At 42.6% G+C, this 19,454-nt stretch overlaps 2 protein-coding genes across 4 annotated transcripts in view; one reads left to right on the plus strand and one right to left on the minus strand.

Moving 5' to 3' along the window:
• The window catches only part of LOC119698120 (prolactin-releasing peptide-like), a 43,099-nt gene that overhangs the window by 12,001 nt on the left and 11,644 nt on the right, over nucleotides 1-19,454 (minus strand). The gene's annotated exons all lie outside the window — the stretch shown is intronic.
• On the plus strand, nucleotides 3,385-12,368 carry EIF1B (eukaryotic translation initiation factor 1B). 3 transcript variants are annotated; one of them, XR_005256067.1, is made up of 5 exons: nucleotides 3,456-3,701; nucleotides 5,826-5,989; nucleotides 6,691-6,792; nucleotides 7,372-7,601; nucleotides 8,919-12,368. XR_005256067.1 is itself a non-coding variant. In XM_038129703.1 (4 exons), exons 1-4 carry the CDS (start codon nucleotides 3,671-3,673, stop codon nucleotides 7,414-7,416), a joined length of 342 nt encoding a protein of 113 aa, XP_037985631.1. In that variant the 5' UTR covers nucleotides 3,385-3,670; the 3' UTR covers nucleotides 7,417-7,752. The 3 variants fall into 3 exon arrangements, 1 of the variants encoding a protein (XP_037985631.1); XR_005256068.1 differs by having other exon boundaries at nucleotides 3,538-3,701; nucleotides 7,372-7,557; XM_038129703.1 differs by lacking the exon at nucleotides 8,919-12,368 and having other exon boundaries at nucleotides 3,385-3,701; nucleotides 7,372-7,752.

Here is a 19,454-nt window from a genome sequence, read left to right on the forward strand (position 1 = left end):
CTCTAATTGCTATTCACAACCAGGTCTTGCAACTATTACATTTAAGTAGCTTGAAGCCGTGATCAAGTTAATTAGAGATTAAGTTCTTTTCTGGTACTGTTGTTGGCAGGTTATTCATTAGTCATGGAAAGACGAGAGTCTCATTCCCAAAATATTGCTTAAACCCTCATGTCTCATATTAGTGAATGAGATTAACTCCAGCCTTGGCTCTAGGACGGTCTGAAATTAAACAGGTTTTGAAATCTGAAATTTAACAGTTTTCAAAATCTGAAATTTAACAGTTAAGCAACACCTCTTACCTTTACTTAGGTTTTAAACCTATTTTAATTGCTTCTACCTCTTTTAGTTGCTGCAGGTCTATGTCTGCTTTGCCCACCTTTCTTCAGTCTGGTGTGACTGGAAGCCCTTCACGACCAGGATTTTCAGTCTATCGCCTCAAGTGACTGCTCAAGAGCAATGGGAAGGACTCAGTCAGGTCAAAGGACCTCAGGACAACTCTCCTGCTGAGGGGCAATGGACGAAGCAGCACATCTCCAGCAGGATGCCACCTGCCTCTGCGCACAGACACCAAAGTTTGGTGCAATGTGCTGGCACAGACAGGATTTGTGTCAGACCTTAGAGATGGATGTGACATCGAGACCAGCAGCTCTCTCTGAGGAAGACAGCAAAGGGAGAGTTCTTTGCATTGACACAACCCCACAGAGGCCCCGTCAAATCACATGGACATTGTGGAAGGCTGCCATGAGAACAATGATGGCATTGGCCACCACCTTTATTTTAATTGCTGCACAGTGCATTCCAGGCTGTGCAGTTGGGGGTTGTTTCCATCCCCTCTTCAGCTGCCAGAACTATTCATTGTTGTTTCAATTTAAGGATAACAAAGTCACATCTTCTTGGCTTATAAAAGGAGCTTTGTTGCTTCCCAGACACCTAATCTCATTTGTCTGTAAACTGTAGGATGAATTCCACAGTTGCCCAGTGAGCCCATAGGACTGGATTAACCGTGTAGTGAGAATTAGAAGTGAAAAACTATTTTAAATGCATGAAGATTCAGAGCAAGCAGAAGAATTGACACAATGACTGGTATATACACCTGCAGACTCAGACTTTGGGTTTGTGTCTGAAGATCCGCTGTTCTTCTCCTCCATGGCCAGCCTTGTCCTCCTCGGTTCTCGCAGCACAACTGTTGCAGGATTATGCAAGTGGAGTGGATCTGAGGCTTTAATATTTGAGTTTATTTTTTAACTCAAATCAGTCTGCTGATCTGGTTCATCCCAGTGTCCCATTGACACCAGTACTGGCGGAGCCAAGGTAACAAAAAACAGTGGCTGGGAGAAAAAAAGGGTGATGGACCTGCTTTGCCACCAGGAAAAAGTTTCATGGGATGATGATGGGAGAGTAAAAGATACAACAAAATCTTGCAGAGAGACATAGGATTAACACAAATATATCAGAGCCAAAATTCCTTCACAGTAGTAATTCCTTCCTAGTAGTAATATAAGTTTCCTGAGAGGTTCTATTGATATCCCAAAGTCATGTCCCTGAGGATGGGTGTCCTGAGCCTCCCCAACCTTCCCAGAAGGTTTCTCAGTGTTTAGCTCTGCATCCTTAATCCACAGACATTGTCCAAATTGTGGCCTCAAGCTCTTGCCCCATCCTCCCATTACTGCCCCAATAGTGCCTTTTGCAGCTGCTTGGGACTGAGTTAAACAACCCTCCTCTACAGCCCATAGTACAGTGGAAGGTTTAATCGATGGTAGCAAAGGGTAAGCAGAGGTTTTGTGCCATGGCTAATGGGCTTGCTTTCCCCATGGGAGAAAGAAAAGCTTCCTTGCAAAGTACCAGGACTAGAAACTTTGACCACTGCACACTAGCATTCATAAAACTACTGCAGTGCTGAGCCAGACCTTGGATCACAGAAAAAAATATCCCATTGATATAACAGGACTGAAATTTAGCATAAAAGCCAAAAATGGAAAAAAATAAAAGAGAAATACAGGTTCTGCCACTTCTGCCAGAGGAATTAGCTTACTGTACATCTGCAAAGCCATTAATCACCTCATAAGGAACAGCAAGCTTTGTAACACCTGCAGACCATTTTAAAAGCAAACTTTTCCCATTGCAGCCTCTACACTGCTGATACCCTCCCAAAACACGGATGGACAGTGAGTGGCCGTCACATAGGAGTTTTGTGAGGCCACATGCCAGCGATCCAAGGCGGACCCTAGGGACTGGGGAACAGTAGCTGCACCCACCTGAAAGGGTGCAAAGTTCTTAGAATCACAAGTTAGTTAAGGTTGGACTGGACTCTTAAGATCACCTGGTCCAACCCCCCTGCCAAGGCATTCTGACCTGAAGCAGGTGACATAAGAACGTGTCCACGTGGGTTTGGAATGTCTCCAGAGATGGAGACCCCATGACCATTCCAGGCAGCCTGTTCCAGTGCTCTGCTTCCCTCAATGTAAAAAAGTTCTTCCTCATGCTGAGCTGGAACTTCTTGTGTCTCCAAGTCATGCCCAAAGGGGAGACACAGGCGGTATGTGGGGTGCTGACTGCCTCCCTCACCACATTCAGCATTTAAAGCAGCATTTGTCCAGTGAGGGACAAAATGGAGTCCTGAGGGACTGAGGGCCTGAGGGAGTGGGGTTTCCAACATATTTTAATGGGGAAGCACTCTCCCATTTCAGATCAGCTGTTAAAGTACCCAAACCAAAGGGATGGGAGTATGGAAGGGTCTCCGTGGGAATCACCCTTGCTGGAGTATAGGGGTCCCTGAGGGCCAGCAGCATGGAGAACACTGGGCTCCGGCAACATGCCAGCACTGCTGTTGGGGATCCATTGAGGAGAAGAACGTTGTTATGGGAAAGGACATTGGGGTGCTGGAGCAGGTCCAGAGAAGGGCAATGAAGCTGGTGAAAGGTTTTGCACACAAGTCACATGAGGAGCAGCTGAGGGAGCTGGGGGTGTTTAGCCTGGAAGGAGGAAGCTCAGGGGTGACTTTATCGCTCTCTACAGCTGCCTGAAAGGAAGGTGAAGCCAGGTAGGGCTCAGTCTCTTCTCCCAGGGAACCAGCTACAGGACAAGAGGATGTAGCCTCAGCCTGCAGCAGGGGAGGTTCAGGCTCAGAAGGAACCTCTGAACCTCTGGACCTCAGAAGGAATTTCTTCACAGAAAGGGTGATTATACAATGGAATAGGCTGCCCAGGGAGGTGATGGAGTCACCGTCTGGATGTGGCACTCAGTGACATGGTCTGGCCGCCATGCTGATGCTCGGTCAGGGGCTGGACTCGATGACCTCAGAGGTCTTTTCCACACGAACTGACTCCGTGATTCCGGGCACCGCGCTGCTGAGGGGCCGTCACGTGCGGGACGCCATTTTGTGCGGAGCGCGGCGGGCGGCGCCCGTTGGCGGTGCTGTGGGGCGGTGCGGGCGAGGGGCGGGGGTCCGTCCCTCCCTCCACGTTTTATTTCCCTTTGCGCTTCCTCTTTCTTCTTACTCCTTCCTTTCGCCCTTGCCCTCCGGCTCGGGTTCGCTCCCCGCGTCCCTCCGCTTTTGTTACCCCTCCCTCGCTCCCTCCCGCTCCCCGCCCCCGCGTGGCACTGCGGAGCCGGAGACGTGACCCGAGCGGACTCGCTTCCCTGCAGCTCCAGCCTCTCGCCGCAGAGTCGCATGTCCTCGATCCAGAACCTCCAATCCTTCGGTAAGAACCGCCGGCACCCCGCCGCCCCCGCAGCCACCCCCTCGGCAAACCCACCCATCGCTCCCGGCCCCCTCGTCCTGCCCCCGGCCCCGCCGTCCTGCCTCCGCCTCCCCGAGGGCCGCGGGCCCCCCGCCCCCGCGGTGACATTGAGCGGTGTCGCCGCGGTGCTCCGTGAGGCAGCGCCGGCCGCTCGTCCTTGTCCTCCCGCGTCGCCGGCCTCGGGACGTGCTCAGTGTGTGCGGCGAGGAGACCTCGGGCGGGAGGCGAGGCTCAGCCGCTCGCTGCTCCCGAAGGAGGTTCTGCCATGTTCTTAGCTCTGACACCCCGTATCAAGGGCTCGTATCCTCTGCTGAGGAAATAATTTCATCAGTTACAGTTGGTTTGCTGCCGCATCTTATCCTCAGCAGAGTCCTAAACCGCTATACTAGCCTTGCAAAGGTTATTGTTGGTGTAGAGTGAGCTACGCAGATGGCAGATCATTTCTCTCCTATCAGCAGGGAAGTTTAACCGTACCGAGCCAGCGTTCTCCTCCTGCCTTATCTATAAGCAGCAGAAGTGAGCAAGTTAGCACTTTATACAATAGTCTCAGGCTTTTGGTCACACTTTGGACTCTGATCTTCTGCACTTATAAGCCATGTGAGAAGGTTACGTTCAGTCATGATTTGGGAGCTCAACCTGTGCTTAAGGACGGTGCCGCCCAGAGGATTTGTTTGAAGGGATCCAGTGTTGACACCTACAGTGCTGGCTTATTTCCAGCCTAGAGCCCTAAACTCTGCCAAGCTATCTTGGCTTATCTGCAACCTAGAGTCCTAAACTCTGCCAAGTGATCCTCATTCCCAAGTCCTCCTTTTCTTTCACTTTTTCTTTGACAAAGATTCTCTGTTAGTGTTTTGAGCCACAAGCTGTGGGATACAGTAAAATTCAGCATGGTTTAACAAATTCCATAGTAGAAGTTGATCTAGTCAAGGTTCCCAATGCTGTACTTGTTTCCTGTGGTGCTTGAATCCTCCTTATGCTTTCAGTGCCTTTAATGCTCATGTCATTCTTGTTTTGACAAGAATCTGCAGCTGAACTACTTTTTGTGTTTCTGCTAAAGTTATACCCATTTGGAGCATTTCTATCTAGTGGAGGGCAAAACTTGACCAGTGTTTTTAGAGCTGAGTTTTGAATGGAAGTTGGGGGAATTGTAGCTTGCATGGCTATTTAACCTACATGGGCTCTTAAATATTGTTCTGATTAGTACAAAAATGTTATCAAGTACTTCATGCTTTAAGGTTTATTTAGAGGTACTGATTAGGACATTTGTAGGGCTGTAAAATTTCTTGATTGAGTGTTAAGTATGTTTATGTGAAGTACAGAGTATAAGAAGTGTTAACCCAGAAGCCCCCTTCTTTCTGAATGCTTTTCTGTTTTGTCTGTGCTCGATAAATGCTAAGCTTGAAAGAAATTGAGAACAGACCTTTCTTTAGTCTAAGCCTAAGTTAATTTTGTTACATTTCTTGACTAAAGCTGCTGACTGGAGGAGTTCTGGTTTACAGGCAGACTCTGGCATCTGTTAGAGTGTGTCTCTCTCTTTTATTTCTATTAGTAGCCAAGAGTTACATCCATGCCTTAACATGCTGGAAGTGTGGTAGTGACCAGAGTCTTTCGTTCTGGAGCTGTACGAAGTGTCTGTTCTAGAGCTTTTCCATTTCTCTGTTCTTATCAGTTGCTCTGATAAGAGATACAGTTGATTTATTTCACTTTAAATGTATGTGGCTGTCTAAAACTTACGTGCATTTGGTGTTCTCTCAGAGCCATGGTTTCAGGTTCAGGATTTACAGTTTGCAAGAAACAATGAAGCAAACTGACACTGAAGCAGAAAATCATTCATACCTGGGAAGGCATGGAAGAAACTGTGCGTGGTAGTTGAGAGGGCTGTCCTGAGTGTGTAGTTTAATGGCACTTAATACAGCCGTAGAAAAAGCACTTTGGTTTTAACAGTGTGTTTTTAAACGGGATTAAACATCAAGATGATACCCTGAATACAATAACAATTTTTTGTGAAGTGGGAATCTTCCTCCTTAGCTTTGAACTTGGGTGTTTTCCTTTGTGGGAATTACATTAATCTTTTTCCTCCTGCAGACCCCTTTGCTGATGCAACAAAGGGTGACGACTTACTCCCGGCGGGGACTGAGGATTACATTCATATAAGGATCCAGCAACGAAACGGAAGAAAGACACTAACAACTGTTCAGGGCATTGCAGATGATTATGACAAGAAGAAACTTGTGAAAGCTTTCAAAAAGGTGAAGTTGTTGATTTGATAATGATTGTTCATAAAGGAGTAAGATAGCTTTTAATACTAAGTAACAAAATATTTATTTCACTTCATTCTTTCCAGTGCATGCCTCTTTCATATTCGAGTTCCTTTCCCTTTCTCAAAACACCTATCAGTGTCCAGTGACACTGATTTTGCATTGATTTTGCACTGAAAGGTTAAACGTTTCTGTCTTAAAAAGTAAATAAAATATATTCTGAATGTTTCTTTTAAATTTCACAGATCTCTGGCTTTGTTGATATGAAGAATAAAATCAGTTTAAAGTAGAGCTGGTTTTTATTCCTGCCTCTGTTACAGCTGAGTCGTTGCTCAAAATAGAGGCCTTTAGTTTTGCCAGGATAAAAATACTTATTTTAAAATAGTGTGAAGTTGAAAGGCTGTATCTTATGACTTTGTTTTTCACTCTTGCAATGACTGTTGGCCATTTCCTTCTGCACAGTAGCTAATCCTGTCATTGCCTGAATTTGCCATCAGCAGCTTAGTTTGTGTATGTATGTGTCAGCAGATATATTCCATTTGCTCTCAGAGCCAATAAAATTGATTTACCCTTTGCCTGTCTTGGCATCAGAATAGTAAGTAGCTTCTGAGACAAAGTTCTTCTGAAAAGACTGACTAAGCAAAATCATGATGTTCATCAGATGTCTTATAATATGGATGTTTTTCTTTTAGAAATTTGCTTGTAATGGTACTGTGATTGAGCATCCTGAATACGGTGAAGTTATCCAGCTGCAAGGTGACCAGAGGAAGAACATTTGCCAATTCCTCTTGGAGGTGAGGGACTGCAGATAAATATCTAAACCTCTCTGGAAGCAGTAGGGTGACAGGTGGTACTGATGCTAATTACCCAGCCAAAGATGGCCACTGTAGTTCTTTCGTGTTTTCAGCCAGAAAGTAAAATGACACTCGCAGTATGAGAGTAAGCCTCTGGTATGAATCAAAGCACTGTAGAGTGCCTTTGCACTGTTACAACACACCACTTGTTCTCTGGCAGTGCAACTTGAGCTCTGTGCTTGTAAAATCAAGTGTTCCATGCAAACCATAATCGTGAGACTGAAAACACTGTAGAGGAAAGAGGCCTGCTCTGATGCAAATGATAATGCAGAGTTGTTACACTGTCGAAGAATAAGTCCTAGGACTACAGAAGAAATTAGATGTCTGATAAGATTTTCTTTTTGTTTAGTCAGTTGTTTTGCTTGGCCCAGAAAGTCTGTAAACTAGAAAAATGTTTCATTGAGTGTATACACTACATAGCAGTTTCTTTAATCAAAGTGTAATATTGTGATAACTTAATGTCGTTGTAATTGCCTCAGTATGTAATCTTTACTAAAATGTATTGTTTCTCTCCTTTAGATTGGCATTGTCAAGGAAGAACAACTGAAAGTTCATGGTTTCTAATATACCTGTACTCTTATGAGGAACCCTGCAGTATTGGTCTTACCTATCCTGGCTCTTCTGTGAAAAATGAATCTTTGCAGTGAATGGACTTCCCCATTACCTGAACATTTACAGTTTGATTTGCATGACTTCATGAAACAGGTGGTGTGTAGACTAGAAACACATAAGAAAACTTCAGTAAGATGGTAATGAAGACCCTTGTGAACTTTAACACATTTCCAATGGAAATGTATTAGTGATGATTGTTCAGTTTAGTACTCTCCACCTGAGTTAAATGTGTGAGTTTTATTCAAATGGTGTGTGTTGTTGCTTAAAAATAAAAGTTTATTAATATAATTTCTGGGATATTTGAAATGCTTTAGCCTAAGTTTTGAACTAGCACTGCAGCCTTGCTGAAGAATGGCTGAACTGCTTTGTGGCAAGTGTAGCTCACTGCTGTTTGGAGAAATTGGAAAATCTACATGATTAAGTACTAGCTGATTAATCAGTAGATTAGCTTGATGTGATCTTACCCTGTAGCTGTAAGACTAGAGCTTTAAAGCCTGTAGTGTAGGTGTACCTTAGTAGCAGCATAATAAGCCATCAATTGTTTGCTGTCTAAGTAACTGGATCCTCTCTAAAATTTATTGCAGTGACTACAAGGTATTAGTGTGAAGCAAAGTAGGGGTAAGGCAAGCTGAGCTCCTCAAGGCAAAACATTTGGGCAAAAGTCCCAAAACATTTGAAGGAAGGGGATGGAATATTGTATCTCCTCTGTCACTGAGTAGGAGGAAAAGACATTGTGTTGGCTTCTGCCATGACTGTGCATCAAAAGTTGGCAAGCAGAGTGCTTGACTGAGCTGGTAGTGTTAGCTGCAGGAGCAGGGAAGGGAACAGGGTCTGCACTAACCTTTCCCCTGCTTTGAAAAGTTTTCCTAGGATTGATGGTTGACACAGAGAGTTTTGTATTCGTGTTTGGGTATTACTACAGAAAGTTGATTTGGTTTATTTTTCTAGAAGGCAATTCTTTCAGCTTTACTGGAGGCTACAATAGGTTTGTTTCACCATGCTTGTAAGCTAGTTTTAGTTAGCTGTAGGCATTTTCTATTCTGCTTGTAGGATATGTGTTGTGAAGAATGAAATTAATTCATGTGTTGAAACAAGCAGATGTCTTCCTTTTGATGTAGATGTGGAATTTTTTTCTGAAACAATTCAGAACACGCTGAGCTGCAAAGCCATAACAATAGCGGGAAATGCTTAAAAAACTTGATGTGATGTCATGTATTCTCTGGAAAGAAAGAAAGAGACATATCTCTACTGCTAAGACTTACTAATAACTTAGCCAGAAAAAAAAAGATTACATTGATAAAATAATGGTTTACTACCTAAGTAGTAAAGAATTAGGTAAAACTGTATTATTTAATATCACATGTACTTTATTTCCTATTCATATTTGCCTTTCTAAACAGAAATGTTTCAATTTTAACTCATTTGAACTTTTTTTTTTTTTTTTTTTTTTTTAGATTTTTGAGTTCAGAAATGAACCCTTAAGGCACTAGCAACAATTAGGGGAGCATTACATGATGATTTCTTTCTCCGTCTGGTCTAGACAATTCCACTTGTAAAAATCTAGTCTCTCAATCTCCACAAATTCCGCCTGATGTTACAGATCTTAACTGTTCCAGAGAAAGGATGCTCCAGAAGATGGTATACTCTTAAGGTGCAATACATTCAGGAGGAGGAAATGCCTCATGCAAAGCATAAAATACCCACATACCAAATGGAAATCCAAAAATAAATCTTATGCAAGTCTTGTAGATGAGCAGAATAAAGTCATTCTAGTGCAAGTTTACCTAGTATTGATTCTTAACTGCTGAAGTAATGAATCTTTTGGGGGTACATAGCAATTAGTGTTTTTCATTTTATCACATACCAGAAAAAACTGATGTTCTCATTTAAAGTTTGTTCTCCTGCTCCAGAGTTAAAACAAGCAGTATCTTCTATTTCACTGGTATTATACAAGTACTTCTAGTGGGCTTTGAATTGAAGATTAACAAATGACTCGCAGGTCTCGTGTTACTGAGTCAGTCTTCATTTCAGATGGCATTCCATTAACTTTTGCTACCTAAGCTTGAGTCATTTCTCCATAGTCATTCTGCTTGGAATAAATAAGAAAAATCTTTGATTTTCTTCCTTCTCATTTAAAAATCCTTTCTAATAGAAGGAACCTTGCAGTTGGTAGGTGGCTTGGTTGGCGATGCTTGTGTTTTGACCTTTGAAGGGCAAAATTATAAGGAGATGGAATAAGACGTAACACAGTTGAAGTTTTAAAGAGGTGAGATTTGTTGTGGCAACAAACCATTTGATCTTTCTAGCAGGAAAGCAGAAATTTTTATCCATGAGTATTTTTAACTGAAACAGTGTTTCTAAGAGTGTAATTAGCCTTGGTATAAGCCCAAACCTCTTGTATGTTCTAGTTGAAAAGCTTTGACAATACCATGTTTTGTCATCTTACTCTGAAGCTTCTTTGTCAAAGCTAAACTTATTTGGAATACTTATCTGTGTTTTAAAAATGCTGAAAATGAAGGCTTTGAAAGCAACTTGTTAAAATGCTGCCACAGAAATCTGTTTTCAGAATGAAGACAGGTTTCAATCTTTTCATCCATTCGAAAATAGATTAAAAAATGTTGAAGGATGTGGCCCATAATTGCCAAGGCAGTAAAAATGAGCTTATGATAGAAAACTCTGTTGAAGTCTATTAGTAGGACCTGAGGCTGGCCAAGCTCAGACTGCAAAAAATGAAGGTTTTTTTGTTGGAATGTTGTGAAGTCTGCGTCCTTCAGACCTACCAGTCAAGATTGCCTTCTTAGTGATACTTAGGCTTAATCTCAAGGTGTTACTGAATGTAGAAGCTTGTTTTGAATTCACAGCCTTGTGCATAGTTTTATTAGGCTGTTCTAGCTGACTGTGAGCTGATACCTTGGAGTAAGGTACTGCATAAATAAAGTCACTAATTTGTCTCTTCTGAGTCTACATCTACTTAATGCAGCTATGAGCAATGCAACCCTCGCTTCCCAAATGCTGCTGGCAGTTCTTGTTTGTAGAATATGAGATTTAGTAATTTAAGTCTGTAAGACGCCTACTTTCTCTTACTGTGTGAACTATCAGGCCCTTGACTGTCACCTGTGGTCTACTAAATCTGACTCTGTCTCAGAGATGAGCATGAGGAGCACAACTATGGGCAGATAATTCTTGAGTGGAGTAACCTCTGAAAAGAGGAATGCCTGGGCTGTGTGTGCATGCTAGTCATTGCTTCAATGGCTTGGCTTGAACCTTTATTCCTGGACTCCATTTTTGCACAGCCTAAATGAATAACTTTTTGTTTTGGAGAGCTTCTTTGGAGGGGGAGGAGGAAACTAGTAAAAAAAAAACTGTCTTAGGAAATATGTTTGTATCTGGAGTTTGTTTTCATTAACTTAGATTCCTGGACTGCAAGACCTCTGTAACATTTTTGTTTCTCTCTCTGTATCTTTAAAAATCCTAGTTAAATGTCCTTGAAAGTTTGACATTTAAGGCTCTAAATACATCTAAAGCCATTATAAAACTCTAAAATGCAAAGTCATTGAAGCTTAAGTTTCAAATATTTGAAATAACAATTAAGCAGAACTCCTCATTTTTTCCTATACTGCCATCCTGCTTCTAGTTGGTATGTAGTTGCCCTGAAGATGCATGTGTTATTTACAGCCAGGCAGTAATCAGATAGCCTTGCTGTAATGCCATACCCTGTTTGTAGGTTTTTTAAATTTTATCTGACGTGCTGCACTCTTACAGGCTGTACCACTCTAATTTTGCAGTATAGGACAGATGTACCTTGAGTTCCAGTCAGCAGGTAATTCCTTATTCCTTCTGCAAGGCTGTAGTGTACAGGATTCCTGTATTACATCTTTAAGTGGTCAGTAGTTCCTCACACAATGTGAAAATGTATACAAGTAGATATTTAGCCTGTTAAAGCAGGGGGAGGTGTTTTTTACAGCTGACTCTGAGACACAGAAGGAGTTACTGTTCCTTTTATCTGTTCAGTGTTGATCGGTGTCACTGAGCATTCCTCTAACTCATGTGCTGCTGCCACTGGGGAGATGGAAGTGGGTTTAGAGGGCTGTGTGTATTTAAGTGCTATGACCTTCTGCATCTATACTCAGTCAGGAATCTGTCCCCTGAGCACGGCAACATGAAGGTTGTTTTCCAGTTGCCAGATCAAAAGCTCTTGAGATCATTAAGGGAAAAGTGGCATAGCTGTTTTATGTTTGCTGTATAGATGTTTCATGCCTACTGTTTCCCATTTAGATTAAAAATACAAAAATAATCTCAAAAGAGGATTTGTACTTGGCTTGCCTTTTTTAAAGTTTGCTGTGTGCCTGTCATTGATCTCTTAATGAACAAGTCTTAACGTGTATTGGAGCATTGCTACAGAGCTGAGACAACAAAGTCTTTTAAAATAAAGTGTTCCAGTGTTATTTGATGTATGCTTTTCTAAAACAAATGGAATTTTATGCTGTTTTTAAGGAGGATTATATTTTTTTGGTGGAAGACAAAAGAAACCTAATTTAATAGAGATGTGTGTGATCCTCTTGTAAAATCAGCTTTGATTTCATACAGAAATGTTGTATTTCCTCCCTTAAATTTCTAACATAATCTGTATTAACCAACTTAAAAATACTGTGACTTCTGGAATATTGTGGCTCTAAAACAAGATGATTGGCTTGAGGTCTAAAACTTTGGGTAGAGGAGGATCATCTAATTTCTTGAATAAGCAAAATGCACAGTATTTTAGACTAAAGCCAGAAATGTGATCAAGTTTGTTTTCAGCTCTTTTTAGAGTATCTTGCATCTGTGAAATGTGACAGCACATTTCTGAAATGAATTTGGGGCCTGATTAAAATGACTTGTGTATACAATAAATGGGGTTATTTTTATTATTCTCTTTATTTTTACTTACAGCCCATCTTTGCTGTGATAGTGGGAAAAAAAAAATCAAACCGCCCCCCCCCGAATAAGAAAATCCACACATGATCTAGGCTCAATCCAGGCTCAGCTCTCCAAGTAGCTGAATTCAGCAGATGTGGTTGCAAGTGGAATGATCCTGCTCCTCACTGAGAGGATTTAGCTGTCAGCAGTGTTTGTGGTCCCTCGCACCATGAGACAGGGGCAGAGCTCTGTTCCTACTGTACACTCAGACAAGCATTGGGTATCACAGGACGGCTGACCCCAGGGAAGGGGTGGTACTGGGGCTAAATTTAAATGGTGTTTAAATGGTTCTCCTGCAAATGAAGGGTTGCCCTTCTAGGTAGACCCAGCAAATCACATAAATGCATTGATGTGTAATTGGACAGTAATTCTGGGGTAAGAAGGGTTAATATGGTTTATTCCCAAGGATCCTGCTAGAAAGATCTATTGAAGGGCAGCCCCTGTCGTAGAGGAATCAGCCTTTAGCTACTCTATACCAGAGAAATTTCTGTGATGGGATGGCTCCTGGCTGCACCCAGTGAACAGACTGAACAGACATTGGTGTGAGCACACCGGTGCTCAGTAACAGCAGGGAAAGATGGCCCTGCAGACTGATACATGTCACTATCTGACACTGTGTCTGTGACCTATGCCTGCAACTCAGAGTGCACATCTGGAGATGAATTTCAAGGTACAGAACAAAACCACTGTCCAGGTTCCTTCAGTAAATAGTAACCCATAAATTAATCCATACATTAGTTAAATTATGTGAATGAGTATTCCGTATGACTTCCTTACATGCAATATTGAGCAGAGAGTATTTTCTACGCTTAAGTGTCTTTCAGTAAGATTGCTGAAGTGACATGGAGAAACTGTCTGATTGTCCAGCAGTGGTCTTACTTCATTAAAAATATTGTGAACTTTGTTCTCTTTGAAAGTAGCTGTACCTGGAATCTTCACCCATCGCTGCCATTCGTGATAAGCTGTTTATAGGGACACTAAGGGGAAAGACATTTCTTGGGGTTGTCAAGTTGTTTCATTTGTCCTGGTAGTAGAAGTCAGTTCCAGTACTGATTTAAATCACCCTGAAACGAGATCATCCATTGGTAACTCTATGGAAGATAAAAATCTCTTCTGAAGAGGTTGAGGGAGGGAGGTGTTTGCATCCTGCTTCCAAGCAGAGCGACGCAGAGCCCTTCAGGCTGCCTCCACCTGAAGCCAAGCCTGAACGTGGCAGCATCTGCTGCCTTGTGTTTACACCGTGCAAAAGGACCTGTGCTATTTCCAAGTCTTGGCTACTTCTCCAAATGATTCAGACTGATACACAGCTGGGTCTTTGGTGGTAAATTCGAAGTACCAGAGCACTGTGGTCATGGGATGTGGCCTGGCCACACAGAAATGGACATTACCATGTCCCTCCAGTCATTTAATTACTTTTTGTCTGTCTGATAAAAGCAGCATTCTAACTTCAGGGCAGTACCCTCTGAGGAGGAAAAATTGTCATTCGTTGGCTGTGGAGATTCCAGGAATAAAGACACAAATCATCAAGGCCAACATTCACCTGAATCATAGGAGGTGATCTTTAGTTTCCTATTAGTTTCTAGTATCTTCTTAACTGTCTCAATTTGATTTCAGGCTACTAATATTCACATTGTGGTATGTTTTCAGGAGGAAGGCCTTAAGAGTGCTTTAAAGGAAAGCTTAGCTTAAACAACTGAGTATAAAGAGACAATGTAGGGATCTTCCAAGATCCCTACATTTTTTCTGTATTTCTGTAACGAGGCTTTTAAAATTGATGCCTGTCTTATATTCACTGAAGAGGCATTTCCTGCCCAGAAGAGTTCCTGCTACATTTATTTCAGCTCCCTAAAGCAGCCCTGAAGCAGTGCTTTCTCCCAGGTTCCCATGTTGAATCTTCTGGAGAGTCTGCTGCAACTGGTGCTGCTCTGATGGGCACCAGGAAATTGGAAGTTGCCTGTGACTGCCAGAGGACAGGCCACCAGCTCTGGCTGCTGAGCAGCAGTGCTGTTGGATAGAAATAACAGCAGAAACAATAAGGTTGGTGCTTTCTCTAGTGGTTTAGTGATCTGACGAAGTTGCTGCTGGAAGAAAAGTGATGGATTTTTTTCCAGTTACTTTGCATACACTGATCAAGAGAAATATCTCTGGATTTAATAGCATTCGATAGACAATATTCTCAGGATTGTGTCTTGCAGTGCTGATACTAGCAAAGCATCCACTGACTTTCATTTTTCAAAATTTTACTTGACCTCTACTTTTGAGCTGAATTTTTTCTGTTCACTGAATTTGGACCATAGGTGGCACAGCTTCATTTGCTCAGACCAAAAGTCCTTAGAAAACCAGCAGCTTGTCTCTCCTCATTCTCTCCACACATTTTTGTCCATGCGAGCATATTTAAATATATAAATTTAGTTTTGGATATGCAGGCCTCTGATACATGTATAAACACTTCTCTTGATGCCTTCTTCAGACAATACATTTCTTTCTGCCATCAAAGAAACATATTTTTTTAGGTTCTGCAAAGGTCCAGGCATGAATTAGCACTAAATTCTTTCTGTTGTTGGGCTGGGAATACTTAGGAAGTCTAGATTTGCTGGGGAAACCCAGAGCAGATGTGGATTGTAGTCACACAGAGTCTGTTTTGAAAGAGTCCGCTTACACATTTCTGCATCTTTCATGTGACGCATTACGCAGGCACGTGGTGGGTTTCTCTCTAATCCTGCTTGGCAGTCCCTGGTTATGTTCTGGAGGGACCCTGCCTGTGCTCCCTAAAGAAATGAAGGCACAGGGGGAAGACTTGCTGCTGCTTCTGCTTTGATCCTGCAGGGATAAGCTGTTGAACACTGTGAGCTGTTGAACACTGTGAAGCCTAACATGAAGCCAGGCTACAAAGCAGTGTAGATTGAGCCACCATTCCCTCTGTTCCACCGCCTCCATCCTTTGGTTCTGCCTTGTCTTGCAGGTAAGATCTCCAGAGCAGGGCCCATATCTTAGTCCTGTGTAGGACTGAATCACCAAGCATGGCGACCCTCTGTGATCAGGAGACTGATACATAAATGTCATGAGTAATTTAGTAGTGGTAGAAATGAATAAATAATGGATCCAGCTACTGAAGCAATTTGTTTGATCTTTTGACCTCAAAGTGTTTTTGTCCTCTTGATGAAATTTGCCCTTTCATGTGTTTTGTCATTAGTACTGATGTACCTTTATCTTGCTTGTATTCTTTGTACTAGAGCAAAATGTTATGTCAATTAGTGCCATGTCTCTGTAGGCACTTTATGAAATTAATTCCTCAACATGAGGTGAGGAATGGGTCTTGGGGCAGCAATTCAATCCTGCAAAACATGAAAGAGTCTTTTCACCTGATCTTAATTTCAATTGTTCCTTAAGCCTTTTGGCTTATCAGTTTGAAATATGTTTTAAACAATGCCTATGTAAGCGTCCAGCTTGCAATTTCCAGTCTCTATCTCTAGATGTCACTGGAACACAGCATATGCTGAAAAGAGTGACACTGAATCCAGGAGAAATTTAGATAGGGAAATGTGGAAGTAAAGATTTGGTAGAATTACTAGGTGGTTGCAAGCATGACCCGTGTGCAACTGTTCCCCAAATTACCTCTGCTTGAGATGTAGAAGATCTGGAGATCTGTTCTTAGATCTATCTCTTCCACAGCAGCTGCACAATCATGGATGACCCCTAGCTCAGTCCAGGAGAGCCACAGAGCCCTGTGCAAGAGGTGTGAGGAAGAGTCCCAGCCCACCACTTCAGAGAGAAGAAAGGAATCTACTGGGAGAGGCAGGAAACAACAGTTATGGCTTCATAACAGGTGAAAGTCAGCTCATGGCAAAGTGTCCCAGAAAGAGGCAGACCTGCCTTAGTGCATCTCCACAGTTTCCACCAACTAGTGCTGCCCCTCCTCAGACAGCAAGCCAGTGCTGGGGGGTGAATCATCAGTAAATTATCTGCTTTTGGGGCTTAAACAGTCACTCCTTTTCCACTTAGCTCTCTGCAGGCTAAGAGAAGGGATGGTCTTGGGTCTGGTGGAATGAGGCAGAGAAGTGCTCAGTGCTCGTGTGCATGGAGGCAATGAGAGTGACTGCATGCCAGACTCAGCTGGGTACAGGAAAGAGTTGTGATGATCCAGCCATTCAAAGCCATTCAAAAACATGGCAGAATTCAAAGGAAGAACCTTTAGGAATCAGAAATTTGTGCATCAGAAATTTGTACATCCTGTGCCACTCCAGGCTGGCTGGTCCCATAAGGGTGTTTGAGTGGATCTGAGTATGGACAGTGTCTGGAGACCTGCTCCCTTCCCACAGCTGTAAGAGTTTGAAGCAGGCCATTAGATATGGGCTCTGCAAATGCTCTCAGCCATTTGAATTTCAGTGGAAATTTTTTCTTGAAAGGAGGCTGAAACCAGTTTTTAACATCTATAGGATCAAAACTATAACTGACTTTCATTAAAACTCTTACAGAAGAGAAAAATGCTCTGATTTGATGAATACTCCTAGGACTTTTGCTAAGAAAGGATAAAAGTTGTTACCACATGATTTTTAAAGAAAGTCAATTCCTTCCTGAGCTGAAATTGTACAGTGTGAAGTGTATTCAGCACTTGATTCAAATGTCATTATGAGTCAGAAGCAGACTTTCTCTTGACCTTAGCAGGATTTAGGTAGATAAAGGAAGCTTTGTAAAACTGAACCTTCCTTTTGTACTTTAACCTTTTTTATTATTCTCATCATTATTAGGAGTGAAGAATCAGCTACAGTACAATGACTTACAACATTATGTGATTAGAAAGTATGCTGGAGTTTCTGAAACTCTAGAGCAAGTTATGTATGATTGGAGTTGACTTGCATCGAGTGAGAACCTGGTTCACGGGCATATGATTGCAGTCAGTGCCAAGACACAGCTCCAGAGAAATGTCTTGGTAATTGGAACCTGTTTTCCTAAAATAATGTCTGTCTTTCTGATTAGAGCAGGGATGTATTTCCTATCTTTGCGGAGATGTACAGGAGTGTAAGCCAGGCTCAGTGATGGAAGGAAACAAATTGGCCTTTCACCAGCACCTGCAGGAGTAACTTGGTTGGTTCCACCCCCACAGAACTGAGGGTACATTCCATGAGAGTAATGTCCTACCATGCAGCTGTAAGGGCTCGTTCCTGCCCAAGGCCCTGCCTGATCTCATTGTTGGTATGACCTCAAACCATAAGTAGCACACATAAGTAACTCAGGTCCAGCAGCCTCCCTGCTGCCATCCTTGCAGCTGTAGTACAGAACAAGCTCTAATCCAAAATGTAGCCTAACATCTTCTACTCACATGTGGAGGGACTTGCTAATACTCTGTGGGGAATCTTCCACACAAATAAATAAATACAAATACATAGCATTTCCTGCAACATAAGAAGGTACTGAATGATTTTTTTCCCCTGGTATTGTGGTGTACTGGTTCTGTTAAGGACAGCTATGTGGAAAGTTCTAGCTGCTGATGGAAATATTAGCCCTGAAGTAAGGGGACTTTTTGAGATGCCTTATTGCCCCTTTCTTTTTGAGGCTTGTAGAGTAGGCCAGGTCATTTTGCATTGTAACACTCAGATCTGGCAACTGTAGCCTACTGCATGCTGTGATCCCATGGACACTTAGTTCTGTGAAATAATGAGAGCTGCCACAGCCAGTAGGCAGCACCTCATTGTTCCTGGGGCAGGAGTAGTGATCTCTCTAGAACAAAGGGCTAAGACCCATGACTTGAAAAGAGAAAAAGGAGAGCAAAGCAGCCAAAAGCAGAAAACTGGCACTGAGCTCACACTACTGAGACAGAAACTGGCCCCAGCTGCATTCAGCGTGGTCTTGAGGAACAGTGGTCATTTCAGGAGAGCGGCTTCACAGCAGTATTTAACCTTCCTATACATTAATTGAAGTATGTCACGCATGATAGAGATTTAAGAGTCTCAGAGGGCCTTATGTGATCCGTGGTGGTCCAGTCCACATACCTTACTGTGTAGGCATGGCAGGCTAACTCAGACATGTAAATGTAACCAAGTGCTACAAAGCCATCTGCAGCAGAGACTCCTCTCACTTGTGCAGCGCTCAGATGAAGCCTAAAAGGGTTTCCTAATTTTCTGTATGAAAACACATGAAGAGAAAGCTTTATGTTTACATGTTCCCCACAAAGACTTACATGTGAGGAGGAATCTAGCTGAGCTAATTCAGAGAGAAAAAAGGTGGTCTATCAACAATGCCAGGAAACAGGCTAGGATTTTGTTACTGAGGAAGATCTACTAATGATCATACCACTGAAATTAAATTATGAGTTGCTTCTAGTAAGGGTAAACATGCTAGTTACAATGCTAGGAGTTGCTCTCAGACCAGGAGGCCATGGTAGTAGACACTGTGTGACATTACAAGATAGTGCCTGCTTCTCTCCAAATTACTTGACCAATCAGCATTGTTTGTGGGTGTAGGAACAGAATTTCAGAACCACCAGGTTTGATGGTATAGGTCTTACATGATACCCAGCTGCCTCCAAATGGGAATTGAGAGATGACAAAGTAAGCACGGCCAAAATCCTGATTCTGGAGTCAGTCCCCTCCCACTGACTTCACTGGTGGCTATGCACACCCAGGCATGGATGCAGCCCAGCTGCTGCTGCACCACCTTTGGAAACTACCAATATTACTTAAGAACAGGCTCCAGTGAGTCTCTTAAGTGCCTGAATGCCCATTAATTCCTGTGGGACAGTAGGCACCTAAATATACTTCTCTATTTGACCCAAAGTTTCCCTAATCCTCTCACTGCCTTCCCTTTCAGGAAATTGAACGAGTGGAACCAGCTTGTCTGTTTGGGAAGCAGAGAGGTTCCCTAGGAAGAAAGGACATGCAGATGTGTCATTCAATTCTGGAACATATTCATTACAAGATACAGAATCCCAAGTCAAACAGTTTGCAGGTCAGATAGATTAGAGCATAATCCTTAACGATTTCATTCCTCGTCTAGATTAAAACTGTAAATATAACTTGAGCATTGCAACTGCTGCA

Source organism: Motacilla alba, chromosome 2 (assembly GCF_015832195.1).
Source record: "Motacilla alba alba isolate MOTALB_02 chromosome 2, Motacilla_alba_V1.0_pri, whole genome shotgun sequence".
Lineage (NCBI taxonomy): Eukaryota > Metazoa > Chordata > Aves > Passeriformes > Motacillidae > Motacilla > Motacilla alba.